Here is a 24,127-nt window from a genome sequence, read left to right on the forward strand (position 1 = left end):
CAATCAATCAGTAATAAATAAATAAATATAATAATAATAATAATAAAAACTTAAGAAACCACATATAGTTGGTGGGTAGACAAATTATTTTTTTCAGATTAAAATGAACAAAGCATTATTAGAGCCCTGTAGACATGACAAAACACGACTATAGTCACATTTATACTCTTTTTATTTACAACATATTGCGCAACTGCAGGGTCTTGAGACACATGCTAACTCGCAAACTAGAGAGCTAGCGACCTAAACAGGTAGCCTTCAAGTTATTTCCTTTCAACTTAAATAGCCAAAAACTTACCACTTCCACACGGATAGGGAGGATAACTATTAACAGTTATTGAACCTTTAACATGAACATAATAATTTTTTCTGGGTACATGATACCATACAGCATCCATATCAAACTTAAACATTAAACTTTCATATCAAGGCGGGGGCCTCAAACTAGTGTCCTGCGGGCCACATTTGGCCCGCGGGCCGCGTGTTTGAGACCCCGGGTGTAAAACATTCAAAAGTCAGATCTTTGTGTAAAGTTCTCATTCTCCCTCGTGGCAAAGTTGCTCGGGAAGATCCCGATTTTTCCTGCACAGTGTCCTTCCAGCCACTCTTCATTAACTATAAAGAGACCATACAGAGAGTTAGGTTGCAGTGGTTGGTGTAATGATTCACCAATGTGGCTGATATACTGGAACTGACCTGCACCCAGAATGTCAATGGTGTCGCCTTCACTGAACTCCAAATCCTCCGGACCTTGAGCAGAATAATCATACAGGGCCACCATTTGGTAGAGGATGGTGTGGTTAAGCAGGGGATTTTCTGCCTGAAAAAGGAGCATAAGTGTGGTCGGAATGTGCATCCCTTTACATCAGGGGTCTCAAACACGCGGCCCGCGGGCCAAATGTGGCCCGCAGGACACTAGTTTGAGGCCCCCACCTTGATATGAAAGTTTAATGTTAGTGCGGCCCGCGCAAGTTTGATATGGATGCTGTATGGTATCATGTACCCAGAAAAAGGTTAAAGGTTAAATAACTGTTAATAGTTATCCTCCCTATCCATGTGGAAGTGGTAAGTTTTTGGCTATTTAAGTTGAAAGGAAATAACTTGAAGGCTACCGTTTAGGTCGCTAGCTCTCTAGTTTGCGAGTTAGCATGTGTCTCAAGACCCTGCAGTTGCGCAATATGTTGTAAATAAAAAAAGTATAAATGTGACTATAGTCGTGTTTTGTCATGTCTACAGGGCTCTAATAATGCTTTGTTCATTTTAATCTATTATTTGATGTTTTATTATTATTATTATTATATTTATTTATTTATTACTGATTGACACACAGAGATGGCCGAGAGTGGAATTGAACCCTTGGTCTCCTAGCTGTGAGGTCTGCGCGCTAACCACTCGACCGCCGTGCCGCCCCCTGCCCCTTTCAATAAGTTTGGTAAAAATTGCCATATTTCAGAGTGTGACATGGTGATTAATCATGATTAATTAATTCCAAAACATGATTAATCTGAATACAAATTTTAATCATTTGACAGCCCTAATTTTGATCATAAAATACATTAAGAACTTAAGTGATTTTTGGTTATTATCAAGAATGTTTTGGTTTTCATCCTTTTGGAAGGAATCAATCATGAAAACCGAGGCGCCACCGTTTGTTCCCAGTTCAAATCCCAATTTGCGTCAATGTTTTATTGTGAAATGAATGTGATGGCGAGTTGACATCCTTACTGTACCTGGCACCACAGAGTCGCTCTTCCAGCCTCGGAAACCTCCTGCAGGGACCTGCCTGTCTCTAATTCCCAATCAAGAGGGACCAGCAAGCGGGAGCCGTGCTTCCGATATCTGGGGAGAGTTTTGTTGGGATTGGAAGCATTAGTTTAGTCAGTGGATGGTAGACTTTAAAAACTCATCTACTGTTGCTGTATCTTTTTACAGTGGAACCCATTGAAGTCAACATCTCTCAGATTTGCTGACATAATATAATGTCATATAATATAATATAATATGACAAATAGCCATTATTTTGAATGGGGGCAATAATAAAGGACTTTTAAACCGATTGGGTTTTGTTGACATTGTTTTCCTCCAAGGCCGTTTAAAAGGACATTTAAAAACCAGTAAAAGAATCTTAAAATCCATCCTAAAGCGGATCTAAGGTGAATGTTTACCAAAAGCCATCATTGAAATAAATATTGAAATACAAATATTGAAATGTGACCTGAGGCGTAGAGAAGATGCTGGTTGCTCCAACTTCTGGGCAATTTCTTCCTTCAGTTCATGGTATGAAATATTGCTTGGCATCTCCAGCGCCATGGTGTATATGTAATGAACCTTCACCATGACGGACTCCGCTTCTGTTTCCTGGACCATGTTGACATTCTGGAAGTGAAAAAGACAAAAAAAATAAACGCAATGTACAATACAATGTCCCAGCGCTGCGCACCCACGCCTCCGTCCCTCCCATCGCGCAAATGGAAAAGCAGGAGAAGAGAAGGATTTAAATGTCGTGTCGTGCCCAGTGTGGTTCATAACCTTCTCGACGTTGAGGCCCATTAAATATGGACACTATACATCAGGGGTCTCAAACACACGGCCCGCGGGCCAAGTGTGGCCCGCAGGACACTAGTTTGAGGCCCCCGCCTTGATATGAAAGTTTCATGTTAGCGCCAGACCCTAGCTCCAGTGGCCCCCAGGTAAATTGAGTTTGAGACCCCTGCTATACATTTTATTGATCGTATTCATTTGTTTTCAATAATAAATCAAATCCACTCACAGTTTAACAAGCTAACAAGCTAAAAACCTGAATACATTTTAATGAATAATAAAATGATAAAATGTGATCATCACAAAAAATTTTATGAAGTTTACCTTAACTTTTTTCTAATAATTAATGGAACAAATCAAGCAAGGAAAATATGTAAAGTCATAAAAAATTAATAAATTATTAATAATAATTAGTAATTAATTAATTAATTTTTTGGTAAATTATTAATTAATTAATTATTCATTAATGTTTTGTTAATTTTAGTAAATTTTAGTACATTTTAGTAAATTTTAGTAAATTTTAGTTTAATTAATAATTAATAATTAATAATTAATAATTAATAATTAATAATTAATAATTAATAATTAATAATTAATAATTAATAATTAATAATTAATAATTAATAATTAATAATTAATAATTAATAATTAATAATTAATAACACACTCCGAATTGTCCATTGGTATGAATGTGAGTGTGAATGGTTGTTTGTCTATATGTGCCCTGTGATTGGCTGGCCACCAGTCCAAGGTGTACCCCGCCTCTCGCCCGAAGACAGCTGGGATAGGCTCCAGCACCCCCCGCGACCCTCATGAGGAAAAGCGGTAGAAAATGAATGAATGAATTAATTAATATGAATTAATTCTTATTATTATTATGATAATTAAAATGAATACAAATCAATCAATACAAAAGTTAGTTATAAAAAGCCGTTCTTGATGCAGTCAGAATTGTACTGTAAAAATTTTGTTTTCGGGGGGGTACTGGGACAATTTTTCTTCATTTTAAAAACATCTCCATTCCTAAGTGTATTTCAATGTCTTATTCTGATCTTCTGTGAGATTGTTAAAAACAACTGACTGACTACACAACTACAACTACACAACTACACAACCACACTACAAGTCCAAAGCTTCCACACGGCCCCTCCCCCAATGTGGGCGTGGCCGCACACCTGAATGGAGTTTTTATAATCAGCAGTACCGTTATTTGAAACAAAAATAGCAACAACAAACAATTCAAATAAATATTACCATTTCTGATTTCAAACAATATTTAAGGGGTTGCATCATTGCATCAATAACAAAAACTATAAATTCTATAATTAATTGGCTCACACAACCTCTGCTTGTCTTTTTCCACTTGCTAAATCAATGTTAAATTGATTAATTAACAGTATTAAAGTAAAAGTTAACTCGCCTTTTCAGGTAAGGATGCTACTGGCTTGCTGGTTGCATTGGGTGCTGCAACGGAAGGTGCTGCGGCCAGCTGTTGAACATGGGTGGCGGTGGTGTAGGACGGTGGCGGCGTGTCCGAGGTCAGTTGTTCTGCTCAGAAATACAAGGTCAGCTGCACGCCTTCATTTTCTATACAAATCATATTACCCCAAGTAGGGACTGCAGAACTGGGCCGAGAACGTGGACGAGTGGGTGGCTTCAGTCCCGGAGGGAGGGGGATTCCAGTCGGAAGTGTCTGCGAAAAAAATGTAAAAATGTTATTCTGTTCAACCTAAAAAAAAATAATAATAATAATAACATACACGTTAACAGTATCCTAATGCTTGTTTATATATTAATATTTTATTATTATATTTGAATCAGCCAACTTTCTGGACTGTGCCCAAAGCCATTTCATGAACAATAATAAATCATTGTGTAATATGAACAAAACATTTTTGCACAAATACATCTTTATAGTTACAGTGCAACCTTGGTTAGCATACCTTTTTGTAGGTTTTTTTGGTTAACGTCACCGACATTTTACCTTGGTTTGCAAACTTTTTCAGCTTGTTGTTATTAATACACTGCATAAGTCCATTAATTCATTCATTCATTTTCTACCGCTTTTCCTCATAAGGGTCGCGGGGATGCTGGAGCCTATCCCAGCTGTCTTTGGTCCAATCACAGGGCACATATAGACAAACAACCATATAAACAACAAACAACCAAAATTATGATCAAAATTAGGGCTATCAAATGATTAAAATTTTTATTCAGATTAATCACAGTTTTGAAATTCATTAATCATGATTAATCACCATGTCGCACTTTGTCTGAAATATGGCAATTTTTTTTTTTTTACCAAACTAATTAAACTAATTGAAAGGGGCAGGATGTATATTATGGGATGTATTAACAGCGCCGAATTAACTGAAGATTAAAATGTAGTTAGTCTGAAAATCTATTTAGCTAACGTTGGTTTATTTAACTCAAATCAGCTGGGATAGGCTCCAGTGAACCTAGTGAGGATAAGCGGCATAGAAAATGGCTGGATGGTTTCTTTAATAGCAGGTTATTTCAATCAGAACATTCACAAATGATTTACATGATCACTTTTGCTTTTGGTCATCTGTATATCTGCAGGCTTGAGCAGGGATGCCGGCACAATTCCTCTCTGGAAAAAAAAAGGTTGCAAAAGATTACAAAATCAATCATGAATGAAAGCAAACAATAGAGTACAATATTGTCATAGATTGAAATATATTCATTAGTATATTCTAGATACATTACATACATGGACATGGACATAGATTTATTTATTTAATTTATGTTTATATTTTGATTCAGATTGTGTTTTTTGCACAGTAGTTTTATTTATTGAAAGAAAGTTTAATTTATTATTTTGTTATTTTAGGATTCCATTGTGCACTTTATTGTTTATTATTATTTATTTATTATTGTTTATTTATTATTTATTGAATATTCATTTTTTAACTTGTTAATAAAAATATATTGTTTTTAATCATTTTAATCAATCAATGTTTTTAATTAGCTTGAATTGCTATATATGTCAAATTTTGGGGAGATAATCGATAGTCCAATAGAAATTGAATCAAATCTGTTTTAAAAATGAATCGTTAGATTAATCGATGCATCGAAAAACGATGTTTCGAGATTAATCGATTACAAAAATAATCATTTAACCCAACCCTAGTCTAGAGACAGTACCACTGAGGAAAATACAGGAACTGGAGGTAGCAGTCCTGGTCACTCTCAGTGAGAGTGACCAGGATGGATAGGATCAAGGAACGAGTACATCAGAGGGACATTCCATGTTAGAGACCTTGGAGATGAAGTCCTTTAGGCCAAACTGAGATGATTGGTACATGTCCAGAGGAAAGATAGTAAATATATTGGTAGAAGGATGCTGCCAGGTAGGAGGCGTAGAGGAGGACCAAAGAGGAGGTTTATGGATGCAGTGAAGGAGGTTACATACTGTCCATTGTACATTACCTGTCCATCATATATGACAGTTGCCATCCCATGCTTGTCCTCTTCCTCAAATAAAAAGACTTTGGCACCTCCTGGCACAGTCAACTGTCCTGGACCCCGAGCCATATAAGGGGCACTTATACACATGTAGCGAGAATCCCTGAAACAGTGACACCCCCCCCCCCCCCCGGAATTGTATAATCACTGCTTGAGAGGTTCCCCAAAATGTGCGTCCATAGTGTTTCCTCATAGTACTCACTGAGCCCCATCCACCTTAGGCTGGTAGAAACCAGGTTTCTGTTGACAAGACATGGGAACTATTACAAAGGAAGTGGATGATAGCATTTTTGAAAAAGTAGAATGAGGAAGTCCACTCTTACCTGCACCCTCAGAGGTTCAAACCCCCCAAAATCATCATTGGGTATCATGGAGGAAATCACCTTCAAATAGAAAGAAGCATTATAGGGCTGTCAATCGATTTAATTTTTTGATCATAATTAATCACATTTTGCAAGTTAACTCAAATTAATCACATTTAATCGCAGAAGTTAGGGGTTTATAAAAGCATGTCAGAGTGACCGCAAAATGTTTTTTTAATTCCTGTGCAGAATTTTTGGAAGTCGATTAATCGGGTTAACTTACTGCACATTCAAAACATTCATTCATTCATTCATTTTCTACCGCTTTTTCCTCACGAGGGTCGCAGGGGGTGCTGGAGCCTATCCCAGCTGTCACCCTGTACACCCTGGACTGGTGGCCAGCCAATCACAGGGCACATATAGACAAACAACCATTCACACTCACATTCATACCTATGGACAATTTGGAGTGGCTAATTAACCTAGCATGTTTTTGGAATGTGGGAGGAATACCGGAGTACCCGGAGAAAACCGCACAGGTTTGCAACATTTAAACTCCACACAGAGATAGCCGAGGGTGGAATCGAACCCTGGTCCTTTTAGCTGTGAGGTCTGCGCGCTACATTCAAAACATGATTTGCAAAATGAATAAAACATTTAATAATTAAATTACATTAATTATAATCAGATATAAATCTCAGTGTATACAAAGTACTTTGTATGTACTATCCAAAGTACTTTTTCCAGTGAAAAAAGTGAAGAGGCAGGTGTGTGGTCTAGTAAATATATTAGCATAAACAGTGTTGCATACGTACTTTGGCTTTCCCGAGGAAGTCTCTCTGCTGGAGCTGGTCCAGGTCCTTCTTCCTGGGCCGGAATAATATACCCTCAGGTACCAGGAGAGGTGCAAGGACTTCATTTCTCTGAATTTCAAAAGATTTCAAAAATTATTGTCTACCTACCTTACTACCATATCAACAAATAAGTGACAACTTTCCGTTTGAGTGGGTACAAGATACCTCAATCGGATTGGGGAAAGGAATATTCCACCCCTGGGAATCCCATTATATATTCATTGGGATTGGCACTTTTCTTTGGGAATGAGGTGTATACAAAGGTTACATTCTTTCCGTTTGAGCAAATAACCTGAATGGAATTGGAATATTTGGGTCCATGTATACGTGGCTATTGGAATATTTGGGTCCATGTATACGTGGATATTGGAATATTTGGGTCCATGTATACGTGGATATTGGAATATTTGGGTCCATGTATACGTGGATATTGGAATATTTGGGTCCATGTATACGTGGCTATTGGAATATTTGGGTCCATGTATATGTGGATATTGGAATATTTGGGTCCATGTATACGTACGTGGATATTGGAATATTTGGGTCCATGTATACGTACGTGGATATTGGAATATTTGGATCCATGTATACGTGGATATTGGAATATTTGGGTCCATGTATACGTGGATATTGGAATATTTGGGTCCATGTATACATGGCTATTGGAATATTTGGGTCCATGTATATGTGGCTAATGTTTAACAGTAAGATGGATGGCACTCACCAGGATTGCGTCCAAAGCCATCTCTAGATTCCCGCCATTATTTTCCGACAACAGAACATCTCTGGCTTGCTCCCACTGACCCATTCGACAGTACGCAGTGGCTGCATTATGTAACACCTACAAGACATAGCGACACTTACTTACAGTATGTGTGAAAAGTAGCTGAGCCCATGTTAGATCTCCCAGCTGTATAAAAATTAATAAAGTTTTCATATGCGTGAAAAGTAGCTGAGCCGACCTGCCAGCTGTACAGCTTGTAGCGCAGCCCAAGTTGCCTGTAGTCAATCACGTTGTTTCCTCTCAGGTGTTTCTGTGCCCAGACGCAGTCAGATAGAGCCTGATCCAACCTGCAGACAAAACAACAATATATTGTCAATATATAACACAATAAATATAATCATTATATGAAAGTTTAATGTTGTTTGATATGGATGCTGTATGGTATCATGTACCCAGAAAAAAATATTAAGTTTGATTAACGTTCATGTTAAAGGTTAAATAACTGTTAATAGTTATCCTCCCTATCCGTGTGGAAGTGGTAAGTTTTTTTGGCTATTTAAGTTTAAAGGAAATAACTTGAAGGCTACCGTTTAGGTCGCTAGCTCTCTAGTTTGCGAGTTAGCATGTGTCTCAAGACCCCGCAGTTGCGCAATATGTTGTAAATAAAAAAGAGTATAAATGTGACTATAGTCGTGTTTTATCATAATCTAATAATGCTTTGTTCATTTTAATCTGAAAAAAATAATTTGTCTACCCACCAACTATATGTGGTTTCTTAAGTTTTTATTATTTGCCGTTTTATTATTATTATTATTATTATTATATTTATTTATTACTGATTGATTTTCTTTATTCTTGATTTGTTTATTTATTTTTCATCTTATTTTGTGTAGAAAAATAGTTTTTCTTGTAGAAAATTGGAACCAAAGCGAAATTTTTTTTATTTTTTTGTTTTTAATAAATGCGTTTTGTTTTGTTTTTTGTTTTTTTAAACCTGATGCGGCCCAGTCTCACCCTGACCCTAGCTCCAGTGGCCCCCAAGTAAATTGAGTTTGAGACCCCTGTTCATGAGTGTCATAATATCTACTATGTGTGCTTACCATCTGTTACTTTTACATTTGTTCACTTCCTGCTTTCCTGGTATGATTTTTTTTAACTGTAACAATATTGTAATCAATAATGATATATGTGTAATAACTAGGGCTGTCAAAGTGTCCTTTAACGGCGGTCATTTTTTTGACCCGCGATTAACTTGCGCTCGTCCTGATTGACCTTTGACCCCCACCATAGTTTAATTGAAGCACGGTAACTCCGTAGCCCCAAGCTGGAACAAATATTGATGGGAAATGGAGAATTTTAGATTGGTAAAGTTAGCTTCAAAGCCCTGGCAGATGGCTCTTGTAGCAAGACAATTTGGACAGTAGATCCAAATAACTTTTGGCCTGCCAGATACTGGAGCAGTGCAGGCATTGTTTTTATTGTCATATACAGTGCTACCTTAGCATAAGAGTGGCCCAACTAACCAGTGTTTTTTTTTACATTTTTACATCTCTATGATGTTTTTTGATGTAATGCTAATGATGTGTGCTATACAATATGAGCTATGAATAAAAAAACATTGATATTGACTACCATGGGTGACATGGTTGTCTGTATCGCTGCATGTGAAAAGCTATTGGTCTACATCGACTCCAAGCAACCGGCAAGCCGGATTTAAACGCTTGGCGGGCCGTATGTGGCCCCCGGGCCGTAGTTTGCCCATCGCTGTTGTATTACCTGTTAAGCTGAATCATTACGGCTGCTCTCTGGAAGAACGCAACAGAGAGCCGTGGATCCCTGGCAATTGCCAGATCTAATGCCTAATAAGACACATGTAGAAATTAGCATTAGCACAGTGTGGTAAAGTATTGCAAACATAAGTGGTATTTGTATTATAGTAAATATTTTTATACAGTGGAACCTTGGTTAGCATGTTCCCTAGTTAGTACCTTTGTGTTAGTATGCATACATTTTACAGTTAGTGATAATATACTGCACATTGTTGTGTTATTAATGTTAATTACTGTGTTATAATGTATTTTTTACTCACAAAACATCCTTTTTAGCATCCTATCAGCTTACTAATTCAGCGCTGTCGCACATCTATGATGTCATTAGTGGTTGACTATGTAGTTATTTGCTAAATTACACAGTTATGCCTCATGTATCAAAAAATTGAACACAAAACACTTTTATAATAGTAATTTTACATGCATAAAACAATACTAAATGTATATAAATGACATCACCTTGATGTGATTTCTATTTTCTATTTCTTTTCTATTTATTTCAGACATGCATACTGTGTTACAATATTCTTTCTCACATATACACTTACAATATCTATTTATATATATGTATATATATACATATACATACACACATATCTACATATATATATACACATACATATATGCACACACACACAACACCTCATTACTGCACATGTCTGAAAAGGAGCAGGAAGAAGCAAAGCTTATTTTATTTTATTTTTTTTCATTTTTATTTATTTAATTATTTTTATTAAATCCTACCCCTTCTCCACGCCATAGCAGTTACCAATTCAATATGATTTTTTTATTTTTTTTTCCACATATATAATCACAGAATCTTACATAAGACAAAACAACAAAATATATTATATTTCATTAAGTTACTTCTAGAGTGTCTATTTATCATTTGTATACATTTAGAATTATTTCATGCATGTAAAACTATAGTTTTTTTGTTTGTCTCTGTCTTTCAAGAGAAATTAATTAGGTTTTTATTATTTCGATGGATTTGGTTAGAGTATGTTACGGTTCAAGATGGACATTGATGCTAACCGAGGTTCCACTTCAATTACTCTCAATTGTCCAACACCATTCAATAAATATAATTCTTTGTCTTTGACCAATAAACAACCATCTGTTAAAATGGAAATAAGCATGCAAATTATGTATTTTTTTTAAAATACAAAAAACGAGAAACAAACCTTGAGGGCAGAATCCAGCTGTCCCAAACAGATGTGTGCTGAAGCCGCATTGAAAAGTGTACCAGATGTTGGTTCAGTGATCTGGTCCAGTTTTGCCAGACCTCCTTGCCAGTCCTTCTTATCCATTGCCTGAACCGACTCGTTCCAAAGCTGCAGTAAATCCGTGTAAAGCATTCTGGCAGTTGACAGCAAAAAATATATTCCATTAGTTCTTAGTCAAAAATGACAGGTCTCAATTTTAGCGCATTTTAAACAGATTTTATATGCTCTATGAAAATATTTTTCAAAAAATGCTGGTATGAATGTGAGTGTGAATGGTTGTTTGTCTATACGTATGTGCCCTGTGATTGGCTGGCCACCAGTCCAGGGTGTTCCCCGCCTCTCGCCCCAAGACAGCTGGGATAGCACCCCAGCACCCATGCGACACTCGTGAGGAAAAAAGCGGTAGAAAATGAATGAATGATTGAATGTTTTGAATGTGCTGTAAATTAACCCGATTAATCGACTTCCAAAAATTCTGAACAGGAATTAAAAAAACATAGCGACTTTGCGTTCACTCTGACATGCTTTTATAAACACCTAACTTCTGCGATTAATGTGATTAATTTGAGTTAACATGCAAAATGTGATTAATTATGATCAATTTTTTTTAATCGATTGACAGCCCTATGATGCTTCTTTCTATTTGAAGGTGATTTCCTCCATGATACCCAATGATGATTTTGGGGGGTTTGAACCTCTCAGGGTGCAGGTAAGAGTGGACTTCCTCATTATACTTTTTCAAAAAATGCTGTTATGAATGTGAGTGTGAATGGTTGTTTGTCTATATGTGCCCTGTGATTGGCTGGCCACCAGTCCAGGGCGTACCCCGCCTCTCGCCCCAAGACAGCTGGGATAGGCTCCAGCACCCCTGCGACCCTCGTGAGGAAAAAAGCGGTAGAAAATGAATGAATGATTGAATGTTTTGAATGTGCAGTAAGTTAACCCGATTAATCGACTTCCAAAAATTCTGCACAGGAATTAAAAAACATAGCGACTTTGCGTTCACTCTGACATGCTTTTATAAACCCCTAACTTCTGCGATTAAATGTGATTAATTTGAGTTAACATGTAAAAAATGTGATTAATTATGATCAATTTTTTTAAAACCCTATGATGCTTCTTTCTATTTGAAGGTGATTTCCTCCATGATACCCAATGGTGATTTTGGGGGGTTTGAACCTCTCAGGGTGCAGGTAAGAGTGGACTTCCTCATTATACTTTTTCAAAAAATGCTGGTATGAATGTGAGTGTGAATGGTTGTTTGTCTATATGTGCCCTGTGATTGGCTGGCCACCAGTCCAGGGTGTACCCTGCCTCTCGCCCGAAGACAGCTGGGATAAGCTCCAGCACCCCTGAGACCCTTGTGAGGAAAAAAGCGATAGAAAATGAATGAATGATTGAATGTTTTGAATGTGCAGTAAGTTAACCCGATTAATCGACTTCCAAAAATTCTGCACAGGAATTAAAAAACATAGCGACTTTGCGTTCACTCTGACATGCTTTTATAAACCCCAAACTTCTGCGATTAAATGTGATTAATTTGAGTTAACACGCAAAAATGCGATTAATCATGATCAATGATCAAAGTTTGATTGAAATGTGTTGAAGTGTGTCCCTTTCCTGAAATGGGGGTTGAATAATTTTGAACGTAAAAGCATTTTATAAAAATGTCCACACTGTGACCGAGTGGTTAGGATGTCGACCACGCATCGGGAAGACCTCAGTTCAATTCTCCAATTGGGTATCTCTGTGTGGAGTTTGCATATTCTCCCATGGGTTTCTCTGGTTTCCTCCCACATTGCAATGTCGCATGTCAGGTTAATTAGCAACTCCAAATCGGTAGTATGAATGTGAGTGTGAATGGTTGTTTGATATATGCTAAGGGTGTGGAACATAATGGATAATAATTGATGCATCAATTCGCATGCATCATTCACTGGGTATGGATGCAATTGACGGGTGAAATCAAGATTCATTGCGATGCATTTGTGGGTATCGGTAAAATATAAACCCCATATGCTGTTCCCCAGGTTCATTGAATGCACCATCATTATTTGGCCTTTTGTATTGAATACGGACGGAAGCCGTGAGGCACATACAACTAGTAGTAAAACAGCATGGACGTTCGTAGCAAGCAGTGAGGAAGTTTCTATATTTAACCCCCCCCCCCCCCCCCCCCCCCCCCACAGCGTTATTGCTTCAAAATCAGTTGGAATCAGTGCAAGTACTACAGTACTGTAGTACTGCTGTACAGCTGACAAACCAATCACATTAAACAGAGATGACATGATTGTTTGAATTTTTTTTTACCTTGTGCTGTGAAGAGGTTGAATTCTGGGTCAACGCGGCCTTGCTGCCTCCTGATTTCTCCTGATTTCCTCGTGCGTGCAAACCGGGAAGTGAGCCGGTGAAAAGGTTTTACAACTCCGAGTCTCCACCCAGCAGCTTACAAGGAAGTCATTGAACCACATTCCTCAAAGGGCACCTGCAGTGGAAAAAAAGCTCTGGAATTCACCTGTCCACATGATTCCACACAAAGACTATTACAACATCCTCCAGCTCGGCAAAACGGTGCTCAACCTGTTCATCTTGAACATCTTGAACATCTTGAACATCTGCATACTGATCAGTGTCATTGTTTGCTACATTTGCATGTGTGCTTCTTTATTCTGATCACGAATTCAGTAAAAAATACATATTCATACTTTTTTGTGTGTGTCCTGTCCAGCAATTGGTCTCAAACATGCGGCCCGAGGGCCAAATGTGGCCCGCAGGACACTAGTTTGAGGCCCCCGCCTTGATATGAAAGTTTAATATTAGTGCGGCCCGCGCAAGTTTGATATGGATGCTGTATGGTATCATGTACCCAGAAAAAATTATTACGTTTGATTCATGTTCATGTTAAAGGTTAAATAACTGTTAATAGTTATCCTCCCTATCCGTGTGGAAGTGGTAAGTTTTTGGCTATTTAAGTTTAAAGGAAATAACTTGAAGGCTACCGTTTAAATCGAAGATCGTCGTAAAGGCAAGCTAACAGGCTAACAGACGGACGGTGTTGACACACGGCGTTGCCTAAGTACCTCGCATCGAGGTGTAGCTGTAGCATGTAGCTCGGGCCGAAGCACTCTGGACACAATTATATACACAGAGAAAGAAAAAAAAAAACCCGACAGTTTCAGACTGAAAACCACCAAGACCACTACAGCAGGGTTCTCAAACACGCGGCCCGTGGGCCAAATGTGGCCCGCAGGACACTAGTTTGAGGCCCCCGCCTTGATATGAAAGTTTAATGTTAGCGCGGCCCGCGCAAGTTTGGTATGGATGCTGTATGGTATCATGTACCTAGAAAAAATTATTACGTTTGATTAATGTTCATGTTAAAGGTTAAATAACTGTTAATAGTTATCCTCCCTATCCGTGTGGAAGTGGTAAGTTTTTGGCTATTTAAGTTTAAAGGAAATAACTTGAAGGCTACCGTTTAGGTCGCTAGCTCTCTAGTTTGCGAGTTAGCATGTGTCTCAAGACCCTGCAGTTGCGCAATATGTTGTAAATAAAAAAGAGTATAAATGTGACTATAGTCGTGTTTTGTCATGTCTACAGGGCTCTAATAATGCTTTGTTCATTTTAATCTGAAAAAAATAATTTGTCTACCCACCAACTATATGTGCTTTCTTAAGTTTTTATTATTATTATTATTATAATTATTTATTACTGATTGATTGATTTTCTTTATTCTTGATTTGTTTATTTATTTTTCATGTTATTTTGTGTAGAAAAATACGTCTCAAATACAAAAACCATCATCTGCGTTCTTTCTCCTCAGACTCATCGGACTCATCTCTGATGGCGACTTGACCATCTGGCAACTTGGTGCAACCAGAACAACCTGGAGCTCAACGCTCTAAAAACAGTGGAGATGGTTGTGGACAACAGGAAGAACTCAGGAAGAACTCAATGATGGTGCACTTCTACACCTCACACCTCCATCATTGAGTCCATCCTCATCCCCTCCATCACCATCTGGTACGCTGCTGCTGCTGTCATTCGATCTGATTTGTGATTGGGATTAAGTTATGTGAAATGGTCTGACTCTCATTTGACTTTTCCTACTTGTGTTTTTTTTTTATCATTGTGGACACCCCCACCCCCCACCCTCTTTCGTTCAGACTGTTGCTGTTTGTTGACATCCAGCTTGGTTGTCTGTCCTCCACTCCCTTATTTCCCTTTGCTTCTCAGTCAGTCACACCAGGGAACATTCAAAACAGGAAAATACTGCTCACCCTGTCACATATTTGGACACGACTGGTAACACAGAGTTTAAGGTAAGATGGAGTGTTTTTTTTTTTTCGTTATTCATAAATGTGTTTTTGGGGAACAACATAACATAAGAAATGTCAATGCAGTTAACAGAATATGACTTGTAACAAAAAGAGAAACTGACTTTAATGAGTATTTTATTATTTTATTATTCATTCATTCATGCATTTTCTACCGGGGGTGCTGGAGCCTATCCCAGCTGTCTTGGGGCGAGAGGCCGGGTACACCCTGGACTGGTGGCCAGCCAATCACAGGGCACATATAGACAAACAACCATTCACACTCACATTCATACCAGCATTTTTTGAAAAAGTATAATGAGGAAGTCCACTCTTACCTGCACCCTGAGAGGTTCAAACCCCCCAAAATCATCATTGGGTATCATGGAGGAAATCACCTTCAAATAGAAAGAAGCATCATAGGGCTGTCAATCGATTAAAAAATTTGATCATAATTAATCACATTTTTGCATGTTAACTCAAATTAATCACATTTAATTGCAGAAGTTAGGGGTTTATAAAAGCATGTCAGAGTGAACGCAAAGTCGTTATGTTTTTTAATTCCTGTGAAGAATTTTTGGAAGTCGATTAATCGGGTTAACTTACTGCACATTCAAAATATTCAATCATTCATTCATTTTTTACCGCTTTTTTCTCACGAGGGTCGCAGGGGTGCTGGAGTCTATCCCAGCTGTCTTCAGGCGAGAGGCCGGGTACACCCTGGACTGGTGGCCAGCCAATCACAGGGCACATATAGACAAACAACCATTCACACTCTCATTCATACCAGCATTTTTGAAAAAGTATAATGAGGAAGTCCACTCTTACCTGCACCCTGAGAGGTTCGAACCCCCCAAAATCATCATTGGGTATCATGGAGGGAATCACCTTCAAATAGAAAGAAGCATCATAGGGCTGTCAATCGATTAAATTTTTTGATCATAATTAATCGCATTTTGCATGTTAACTCAAATTAATCACATTTAATCACAGCAGTTAGGGGTTTATAAAAGCATGTCAGAGTGAACGCAAAGTCGCTATGTTTTTTAATTCCTGTGCAGAATTTTTGGAAGTCGATTAATCGGGTTAACTTACTGCACATTCAAAACATTCAATCATTCATTCATTTTCTACCACTTTTTCCTCACGAGGGTCGCAGGGGTGCTGGAGCCTATCCCAGCTGTCTTCAAGCGAGAGGCGGGGTACGCCCTGGACTGGTGGCCAGCCAATCACAGGGCACATATAGACAAACAACCATTCACACTCACATTCATACCTATGGACAATTTGGAGTCGCTAATTAACCTAGCATGTTTTTGGAATGTGGGAGGAAACAATGCACGGGGAGAACATGCAAACTCCACACAGAGAAGGCCGAGGGTGGAATCAAACTCGGGTCTTCTAGCTGTGTGGCCAGCACGCTAACCACTCATCCACCGTGCAGACAGTATTTTATTATGAACCGGCTTAATGTTAAGTTAAAAATGTTCCATTGACTTTGATATGAATTGATGGTAATAGTGATGCTGCATTAAGGAACATCACGATTATGTTTGCACAATTCAACATGTCAGAAGCTGATTTGTGTAACAATAGATGGCTTATGCAGAAATGAAGGGGGGAACATTTAAACTATTATTATTATTATTAAAAATAAACAGACTTCTAGTACTTCCTCAATGTTGCGTTTTTTGTTTTGACTCACCTTATGTAGTAGAATCAGAATCAGAATCGCCTTTATTGTCATTGTATTGCATACAACGAAATTTTGTAGAAGGTAAAAATAAGAATAACGAAAAAGAAAAAAATAACACAAGGAATAATAATATAAATATCAAAGTGGCAGGTGCTGTTCAAAATAAGTGTAAATATATGTACATCAAAAACAATAACCTTTACGGTAACAAAATTTAAATTTAAAGTTGAAGTGGCGCCCGAAGTCCCAGGTACCCGTATGCTCGTCGCTCGGTGTCACCATATCAAACAGGATTGTGATGTAAACACGAAGGCATCAAACGCAGCGACCTTTGTGTCCTCCAGGAAGGATGGATCGATCATGTGCAAACTGCTTGAAAACTCTCATGATATTTCTCAACTTCCTGTGTTGGGTAGGTTGCTTGAAATGCCAAATTTTGTACAATAATTCATCAATTCAGCAAAGTTGTACTAACGTTTGTCTTGTCTGTGCTGTGGAGCTATGTGGTGCGTTTGTGGTCGCCTTTGGCATTTTCCAGAGTATGCATTCCAGGTTCGCCTCACTCGTCACAACCTTCTGGCCCATCTACCCGGCTAACACCCTGGTGGTCACTGGCACCATTGTTACCTGTGTGTGTTATTTGGGGGTGTTTGGAGCCATGAAGGAGAACCGCTGCCTCCTCATCAGTGTGAGTATAAATTATGATCATATACCTTCACTATCCAACATATAAGGTACTTGCAGTACTTTTGACTTTTCTGTGTAGTAATCGTCATAATTGAGCCACATAGTAGGGTTTTCCCGCATGGAAGTTGTCCCTCTTGCTCTCGCTCACCCTGAATGCGGTCCATCGTCAACAGAGCCTCAAACTGGCCTCCACCATAGCCGCTGCCCGGAGACATTGTTCAAGTGATAAACTTTGCATGACGCCGTTCACTGGACTAGCAATGCTGGCCTTTTGGAGGCCTTTATATAGGCCTCAAAAACAAATCCTCAAAATTATGTACTCGTAGACACCTACTAAGTATTGACCGATGTGTATTTGGACCAATCCATGTGTAATGAACGGTGACAACATGACGACTCATCATTGTTCAAGTGATTAACGTTGCATGACGCCGTTCACTGGACTAGCAATGCTGGCCTTTTGGGGGCCTTTATATAGGCCTCAAAAACCAATACTCAAATTATGTACTAGTAGACACCAACTAAGTATTGACCGATGTGTATTTGGACTAATCCATGTGCAATGAACGGTGACAACATGACGACTCATTATTGTTCAAGTGATAAACGTTGCATGACGCCGTTCACTGGACTAGCAATACTGGCCTTTTGGAGGCCTTTATATAGGCCTCTAAAACAAATCATCAAATTATGTACTAGTAGACACCTACTGAGTATTGACCAATGTGTATTTGGACTAATCCATGTGCAATGAACGGTGACAACATGACAACTCATCATTGTTCAAGTGATTAACTTTGCATGACGCCGTTCACTGGACTAGCAATACTGGCCTTTTGGAGGCCTTTACGTATATAGGCCTGTAAAACAAATCCTCAAATTATGTACTAGTAGACACCTACTGAATATTGACCAATGTGAATTTGGACCAATCCATGTGCAATGTGAATAGAATAGAGTGAATAGAATGATAGCAAAAGGCTACTAGCTGCTGGGAAGAGAGAGACAAAACAAAGTAAGACAACAGGTACAGTATATGATGAAAAGGCTCGTTTAAAAAAGGAATTCACTGAAATTCTGATCAATTTCAATGTGACTGTTCCTCAATTACAGTTCTTTCTCCTGCTCTTCATCCTGATGCTGGTGGAGCTGGCCATGGCCTGTGTGTTCCTGGTGTACAGCAGAGTGGTACAGTAGACTTTTTCATGACAAAACAGTAAACTGACAGTAAACATCCAACTATATTTTCTATACCCCTTATCATCATGATAGCAAACAATAGCCTTTTAAACATTACATACATTATCATTGGTTGTGGTTGGTTGTGGCAGTAGATCAGGGGTCTCAAACATGCGGTCCGCGGGCCAAATGCGGCCCGCAGGACACTAGTTTGAGGCCCCCGCCTTGATATGAAAGTTTAATGTTAGTGCGGCCCCCAGAAAAAATTATTACGTTTGATTAATGTTCATGTTAAAGGTTAAATAACTGTTAATAGTTATCCTCCCTATCCGTGTGGAAGTGGTAAGTTTGTGGCTATTTAATTTTAAAGGAAATAACTTGAAGGCTACCTGTTTAGGTCGCTAGCTCTCTAGTTTGCGAGTTAGCATGTGTCTCAAGACCCTGCAGTTGCGCAATATGTTGTAAATAAAAAAAGTATAAATGTGACTATAGTCGTGTTTTGTCATGTCTACAGGGCTCTAATAATGCTTTGTTCATTTTAATCTGAAAAAAAATAATTTGTCTACCCACCAACTATATGTGGTTTCTTAAGTTTTTATTATTATTATTATTATATTTATTTATTACTGATTGATTGATTTTCTTTATTCTTGATTTGCCGTTTTATTATTATTATAATATTTATTTATTTATTACTGATTGATGGATTTAATCATTTGATCCCTTTCTGTCTACATTGCAGATTGACACATACTTTGAGAAAGACCTCATGAAAAGTTTGCAGATCTACAGAGAGTCAGGTCCAGAGGAGAACAAGACCATCAAAGATGATTTTGATGCTGTCCAGCATCTGGTAAATGATACTGTTCAACACACTTAAAATATATACAAATGCATGATTCATTCATTCATTCATTTTCTACCGCTTATCCTCACGAGGGTCGCGGGGGGTGCTGGAGCCTATCCCAGCTGTCTTCGGGCGAGAGGCGGGGTACACCCTGGACTGGTGGCTAGCCAATCACAGGGCACATATAGACAAAGAACCATTCACACTCACATTCATGCCTGGTACAGGGCATGCTTCGGTATGTGTCAAAACAAATAAATAAAATAATAATAATAATAATAATAAAGAAATAAAAGCAAACGATAAAAAATATATTAGAAAAAAAACTTAAATTATATTATGAAAGCAGGAAGTGAACAAATGTAACAGTTACTAATTGTAAAAGTACCAGATGGAGGGGTAGGATTTAATAAGCTTTGCTTCTTCCTACTCCTTTTGGACATGCGGAACTGGGAACTGATTATGTGATGCATTCAATTGTAATCTGATGCATGTTCAAATGAAATAAAACCATTACCATTACCATTTAGATATAAAGTTCCCTCTGTTTAAATCATTGCTCTTTTCTCTGTCCAGTTTAGGTGTTGTGGTGTTCATGGAGAAGCAGACTGGATGGGTGACACCCCCATCTCCTGTTGTAACCAGGATCCCTGCAACTCCTCCGTCCATGCCAACTGGCAAGAGGTCATCCATCCATTCACTTTGTACTGCTTATTGCGTTCATGCTCATAGGGACGCTAGAGCTTATCACAGCTGACTTTGAATAGTCATTTGAATCATGCAGACTTAATGGTAATCATTTACAGCACAGTGGAACCTCAGTCTGTGTTTTGGCGTCTGACTCAATTCAATTGCAACCATTTTTGATGATTGAGGCACACCGGATATTGTGTTAAAAGGCGATATAAACATGGTACCTACCAAAAGAATGAGAAAAAATAGCAGTAGAACAGGGGTGGGCAAACTACGGCCCGGGGGCCACATCCGGCCCGCCAAGTGTTTGAATACGGTCCGTCCGTTCTTTCCAAAGTATTTCATTTAAACTCAACATACGAACTGGCATCATGGCTTGAGCCAACCTTTTGATGGTTGTATCAATTTTGTTATTTGATGTGGTCTGTTGTTTACAAAGTGCTCCTGGAAAAAGGGACACAAGCATAATGATGATGATAATAATAATAATAATAATAATAATAAAAATAATAATAAAATTTAAAATATTTAAATATAAAATATTTAAATATAAAATATTTAAATAAAAATATTTAAATAAAAATATTTAAATATAAAATATTTAAATAAAAATATTTAAATAAAAATATTTAAATATAAAATATTTAAATATAAATATAAAATAATAAATAATAATAATAGCAGATTGCATGACACTTTTACAGATACAATAATACCAGGTGGACTGTTACGTGTAAAATATATAGTCTGCCCCCCCCCCCGTTTTGTTAAATCAATGCGGCCCGCGAGTCAAAAAGTTTGCCCACCCCTGCAGTAGAACATAGGTAGGTTTCACCCAAAAATCAGTTCCTAACAAAAAAAAAGGAAGAAAAACAGCTTAACTTTCACTTTGACATATACAGTGACGGTCATAAGTATTTACACCCCTGCGATTTTGCAAGTTCTCCCACATAGAAAATAGTAAGATATCTGCAATTTTCATCATAGATGCATTTCCACTCTTAGAGACATAATCTGAAAAAAAACATCCAAAAATCACATTGTATGATTTTTTAAATAATTTATTTGTAAATTACTATGGTTCATACGAATGAAGTAGTATGAATGTGAATGCTTGTTGATGTTTTTGTCTTCTTTCAGGGTTGTGTCATTAAACTGAGGAACTGGTTTGCAGGAAACTATCGTTCCACCGGGGCTGGTGTCGTCACAATGTTTATAATACAGGTAAAGTCATTTTTAGCTTGTTATTCACAATTAATTAATTAATAGTTAATTGGTTCCAGACTTTACTGTAGTAAATGAATTTCTGCACACTAGGGTTTAGTGTTATACATACATGGGATATTTTCATAGTTAGTAAATACAGTATGTTTATGACTCTCTAAATACGTTTTTTTTTAACATGATTAGAGCCACATAGACATAAAATAACACCCCTATAGTCACCTTTACACTTCTATTATTCTCTGTTTACACTACATTGCTAATGTGCAAGAGAAATTTATATCCAGCAGCTCTGCAAAAAAGGTAATAATGAACTTATTCACAAAATAAAACAACCAAGCCAAGACATGAGAGATAACAAAAATAAGAAAATAAAATGAGAATAAACAAATATATATATATATATATAAATACTGAACGGATCACGTCAAATTTGTAGTGCAATAATAATAATAATAACACATAATGAGGTAATAGATCCAGTCTTGTGTGTGTGTTTTTATCGCTTCCCCGTATTTTTAATGGTTGCTAAACTCGATGCTAACTACTAGCATAACATGTACTATGTCAAATTGATGCTACGTAATCTGCATGAAATGCTATTATGTCAATGAACCAAAATATGAATTAATCATATCATGATCTTTATTGCCATATTGAGCTGAAGTGTGAATTATTCAAAACTTGTTTACCTGTAAAGTTTTTGACAATATTAAATATTTTTTTCCAAAAAAAAACCTTATACCTTAACTTAAGTAAAAGCTGTGAATTTCTGTTTATTAATTCATTAGTTTTTGACTGGCTGTTTAATTGTTATATTTTGTCCCTTTTCCAAAATATTTATAATATACCATTTCATTTAAATTTAATCTTTATTTGCCTGCTTCATTCACACCAGTTAAACTCCCTCAAGAACTGTTTGCTCAGTCAAATTGCAATCCATATATATAGTATGGTATATATAGTATATTATATATACATACACACATGTATGTATGTATAGTAATAAAAATAACCACCAATTACACTGTGCACGATGTCCATTTAAGAAATAAAAAATAACTAAATACATAAATTAAAAATTAAAAATTAAAAATTAAAAATTAAAAATTAAAAATTAAAAATTAAAAATTAAAAATTAAAAATTAAAAATTAAAAATTAAAAATTAAAAATTAAAAATTAAAAATTAAAAATTAAAAATTAAAAATTAAAAATTAAAAATTAAAAATTAAACTCTATGCTCTCTGTTGCTCTTTCACCAAGCAAAAATATTTTTTGTTTATGATTACTTGATTAATCGACAAAAAATTCACTAGAATACTCCATCCATCCATCCATTTTCTATACCACTTATCCTCACTAGGCTTGCAGGCATGCTGGAGCCTATCCCAATTTGTTGATTGTTTGATATCATCTAATCATATATTTTGTGTCTCCTTTGCTTGCAGTTCACGTGTCTCTGTTTCACCGTACCTCTCTTTTGCCACTTCAGTCGAAATGGACTTGGTTACTTGTGAAAAGGACCCAATATCAAGGTCACAGTGACCTCCTCCATTTTATCTGATTGTTGGTATTTCATTTCTAGATAACATAAGAGGTTGATGGTAGGCTAGAGGTTAGCATGTCTGCTGTGCAAACAAGAGATTGGTGTTCAAATCTCTGTGTGGAGTTTGCATGTTATAGGGGTTTTCTCTGGGTCCTTCGGCCTCCTCTCACATCCTATTTTATGCTCAATGGAGACTCATTTTTTTTTTTAATTTTTATGTCCATTAAGAAAGGTGGGCATTATCATTAAAGGGGATCTATTATGCTTTTTTTTCAGCCCTTTGTATCAAAATATGGTCACTCTAGATAATAGGACTTGTACAAAAACGTAGACCATTAAAAAAACGAATTATTGTAACTGTGAAATTAATAAAATTGCTTGTAAATTGCATGAAAATGTGCATTGTGCAACTAGAACTTGATTGATGGCTGTTCGTACAAATAACTTCTCTTTATATTTTTCGTTTAAGCCAGAAAAAATTACGACACCATTTATTTGACTGGCTTGACTTTTTTTTTTTTTTACTTTTTAATTTTCTTAAGTTAGTCAGCACTCTTGTTTTGGTCACTGACTAACAGTGGTGCCTGAACATTGTTGCCAGGTGGAAAAATGACCACTTTTGGTATCAGATTGTGATTCAAATTAAAATTATACTTTGAGGGAAATTATCTACATGTCGTATTTACTTTGCCTTACAGTAAAACATCACCACAGACGGTGTATTGTATAGTTAATATTGTTTTAACCTTTAAATAAACTACAAAACAGAAAAAAACAGCAAAGAGGTACGTTTTGTTTGCTAAGAAAAAAAGACTAATCGATGGGTGAAAGTGTCGTTAAAATACAATATTTATAATACACCTGGCAATCCAGTGCCTGCACTTCTTCGGCTGTTTGCACGGTACGCACGGCGCATGCTCCGTGTCTTCTTCTGTGGTAAGACAACAGCGCTTCTTCCTGGTTGGCGGTATGT

The 24,127-nt window shown here is 37.1% G+C and overlaps 2 protein-coding genes across 3 annotated transcripts; one reads left to right on the plus strand and one right to left on the minus strand.

Moving 5' to 3' along the window:
* Positions 1-154: 154 nt before the first annotated feature.
* On the minus strand, positions 155-13,422 carry noxa1 (NADPH oxidase activator 1). 2 transcript variants are annotated; one of them, XM_058071157.1, is made up of 16 exons: positions 13,276-13,422; positions 10,924-11,098; positions 9,687-9,769; positions 8,149-8,257; positions 7,911-8,027; positions 7,148-7,255; positions 6,354-6,413; positions 6,233-6,270; positions 5,995-6,133; positions 5,087-5,155; positions 4,147-4,234; positions 3,962-4,089; positions 2,216-2,376; positions 1,731-1,839; positions 697-820; positions 155-615 (listed from the first exon to the last, which is right to left on the minus strand). In XM_058071157.1, the coding sequence occupies exons 2-16, from the start codon at positions 11,095-11,097 to the stop codon at positions 509-511; spliced, it is 1,614 nt and encodes a 537-aa protein (XP_057927140.1). In that variant the 5' UTR covers position 11,098; positions 13,276-13,422; the 3' UTR covers positions 155-508. The 2 variants fall into 2 exon arrangements, with proteins under 2 accessions (XP_057927140.1, XP_057927141.1); XM_058071158.1 differs by lacking the exon at positions 9,687-9,769.
* A 1,726-nt stretch (positions 13,423-15,148) lies between these two features.
* LOC131128278 (leukocyte surface antigen CD53-like) lies at positions 15,149-24,059 on the plus strand. Its single transcript, XM_058070976.1, has 8 exons — positions 15,149-15,287; positions 17,322-17,389; positions 17,477-17,665; positions 18,778-18,852; positions 19,586-19,696; positions 20,267-20,374; positions 21,524-21,607; positions 23,057-24,059. The coding sequence occupies exons 2-8, from the start codon at positions 17,327-17,329 to the stop codon at positions 23,123-23,125; spliced, it is 699 nt and encodes a 232-aa protein (XP_057926959.1). The 5' UTR covers positions 15,149-15,287; positions 17,322-17,326; the 3' UTR covers positions 23,126-24,059.
* Positions 24,060-24,127: the final 68 nt, after the last annotated feature.

The sequence above is a fragment of the Doryrhamphus excisus genome, chromosome 4 (genome assembly GCF_030265055.1).
Source record: "Doryrhamphus excisus isolate RoL2022-K1 chromosome 4, RoL_Dexc_1.0, whole genome shotgun sequence".
NCBI lineage: Eukaryota > Metazoa > Chordata > Actinopteri > Syngnathiformes > Syngnathidae > Doryrhamphus > Doryrhamphus excisus.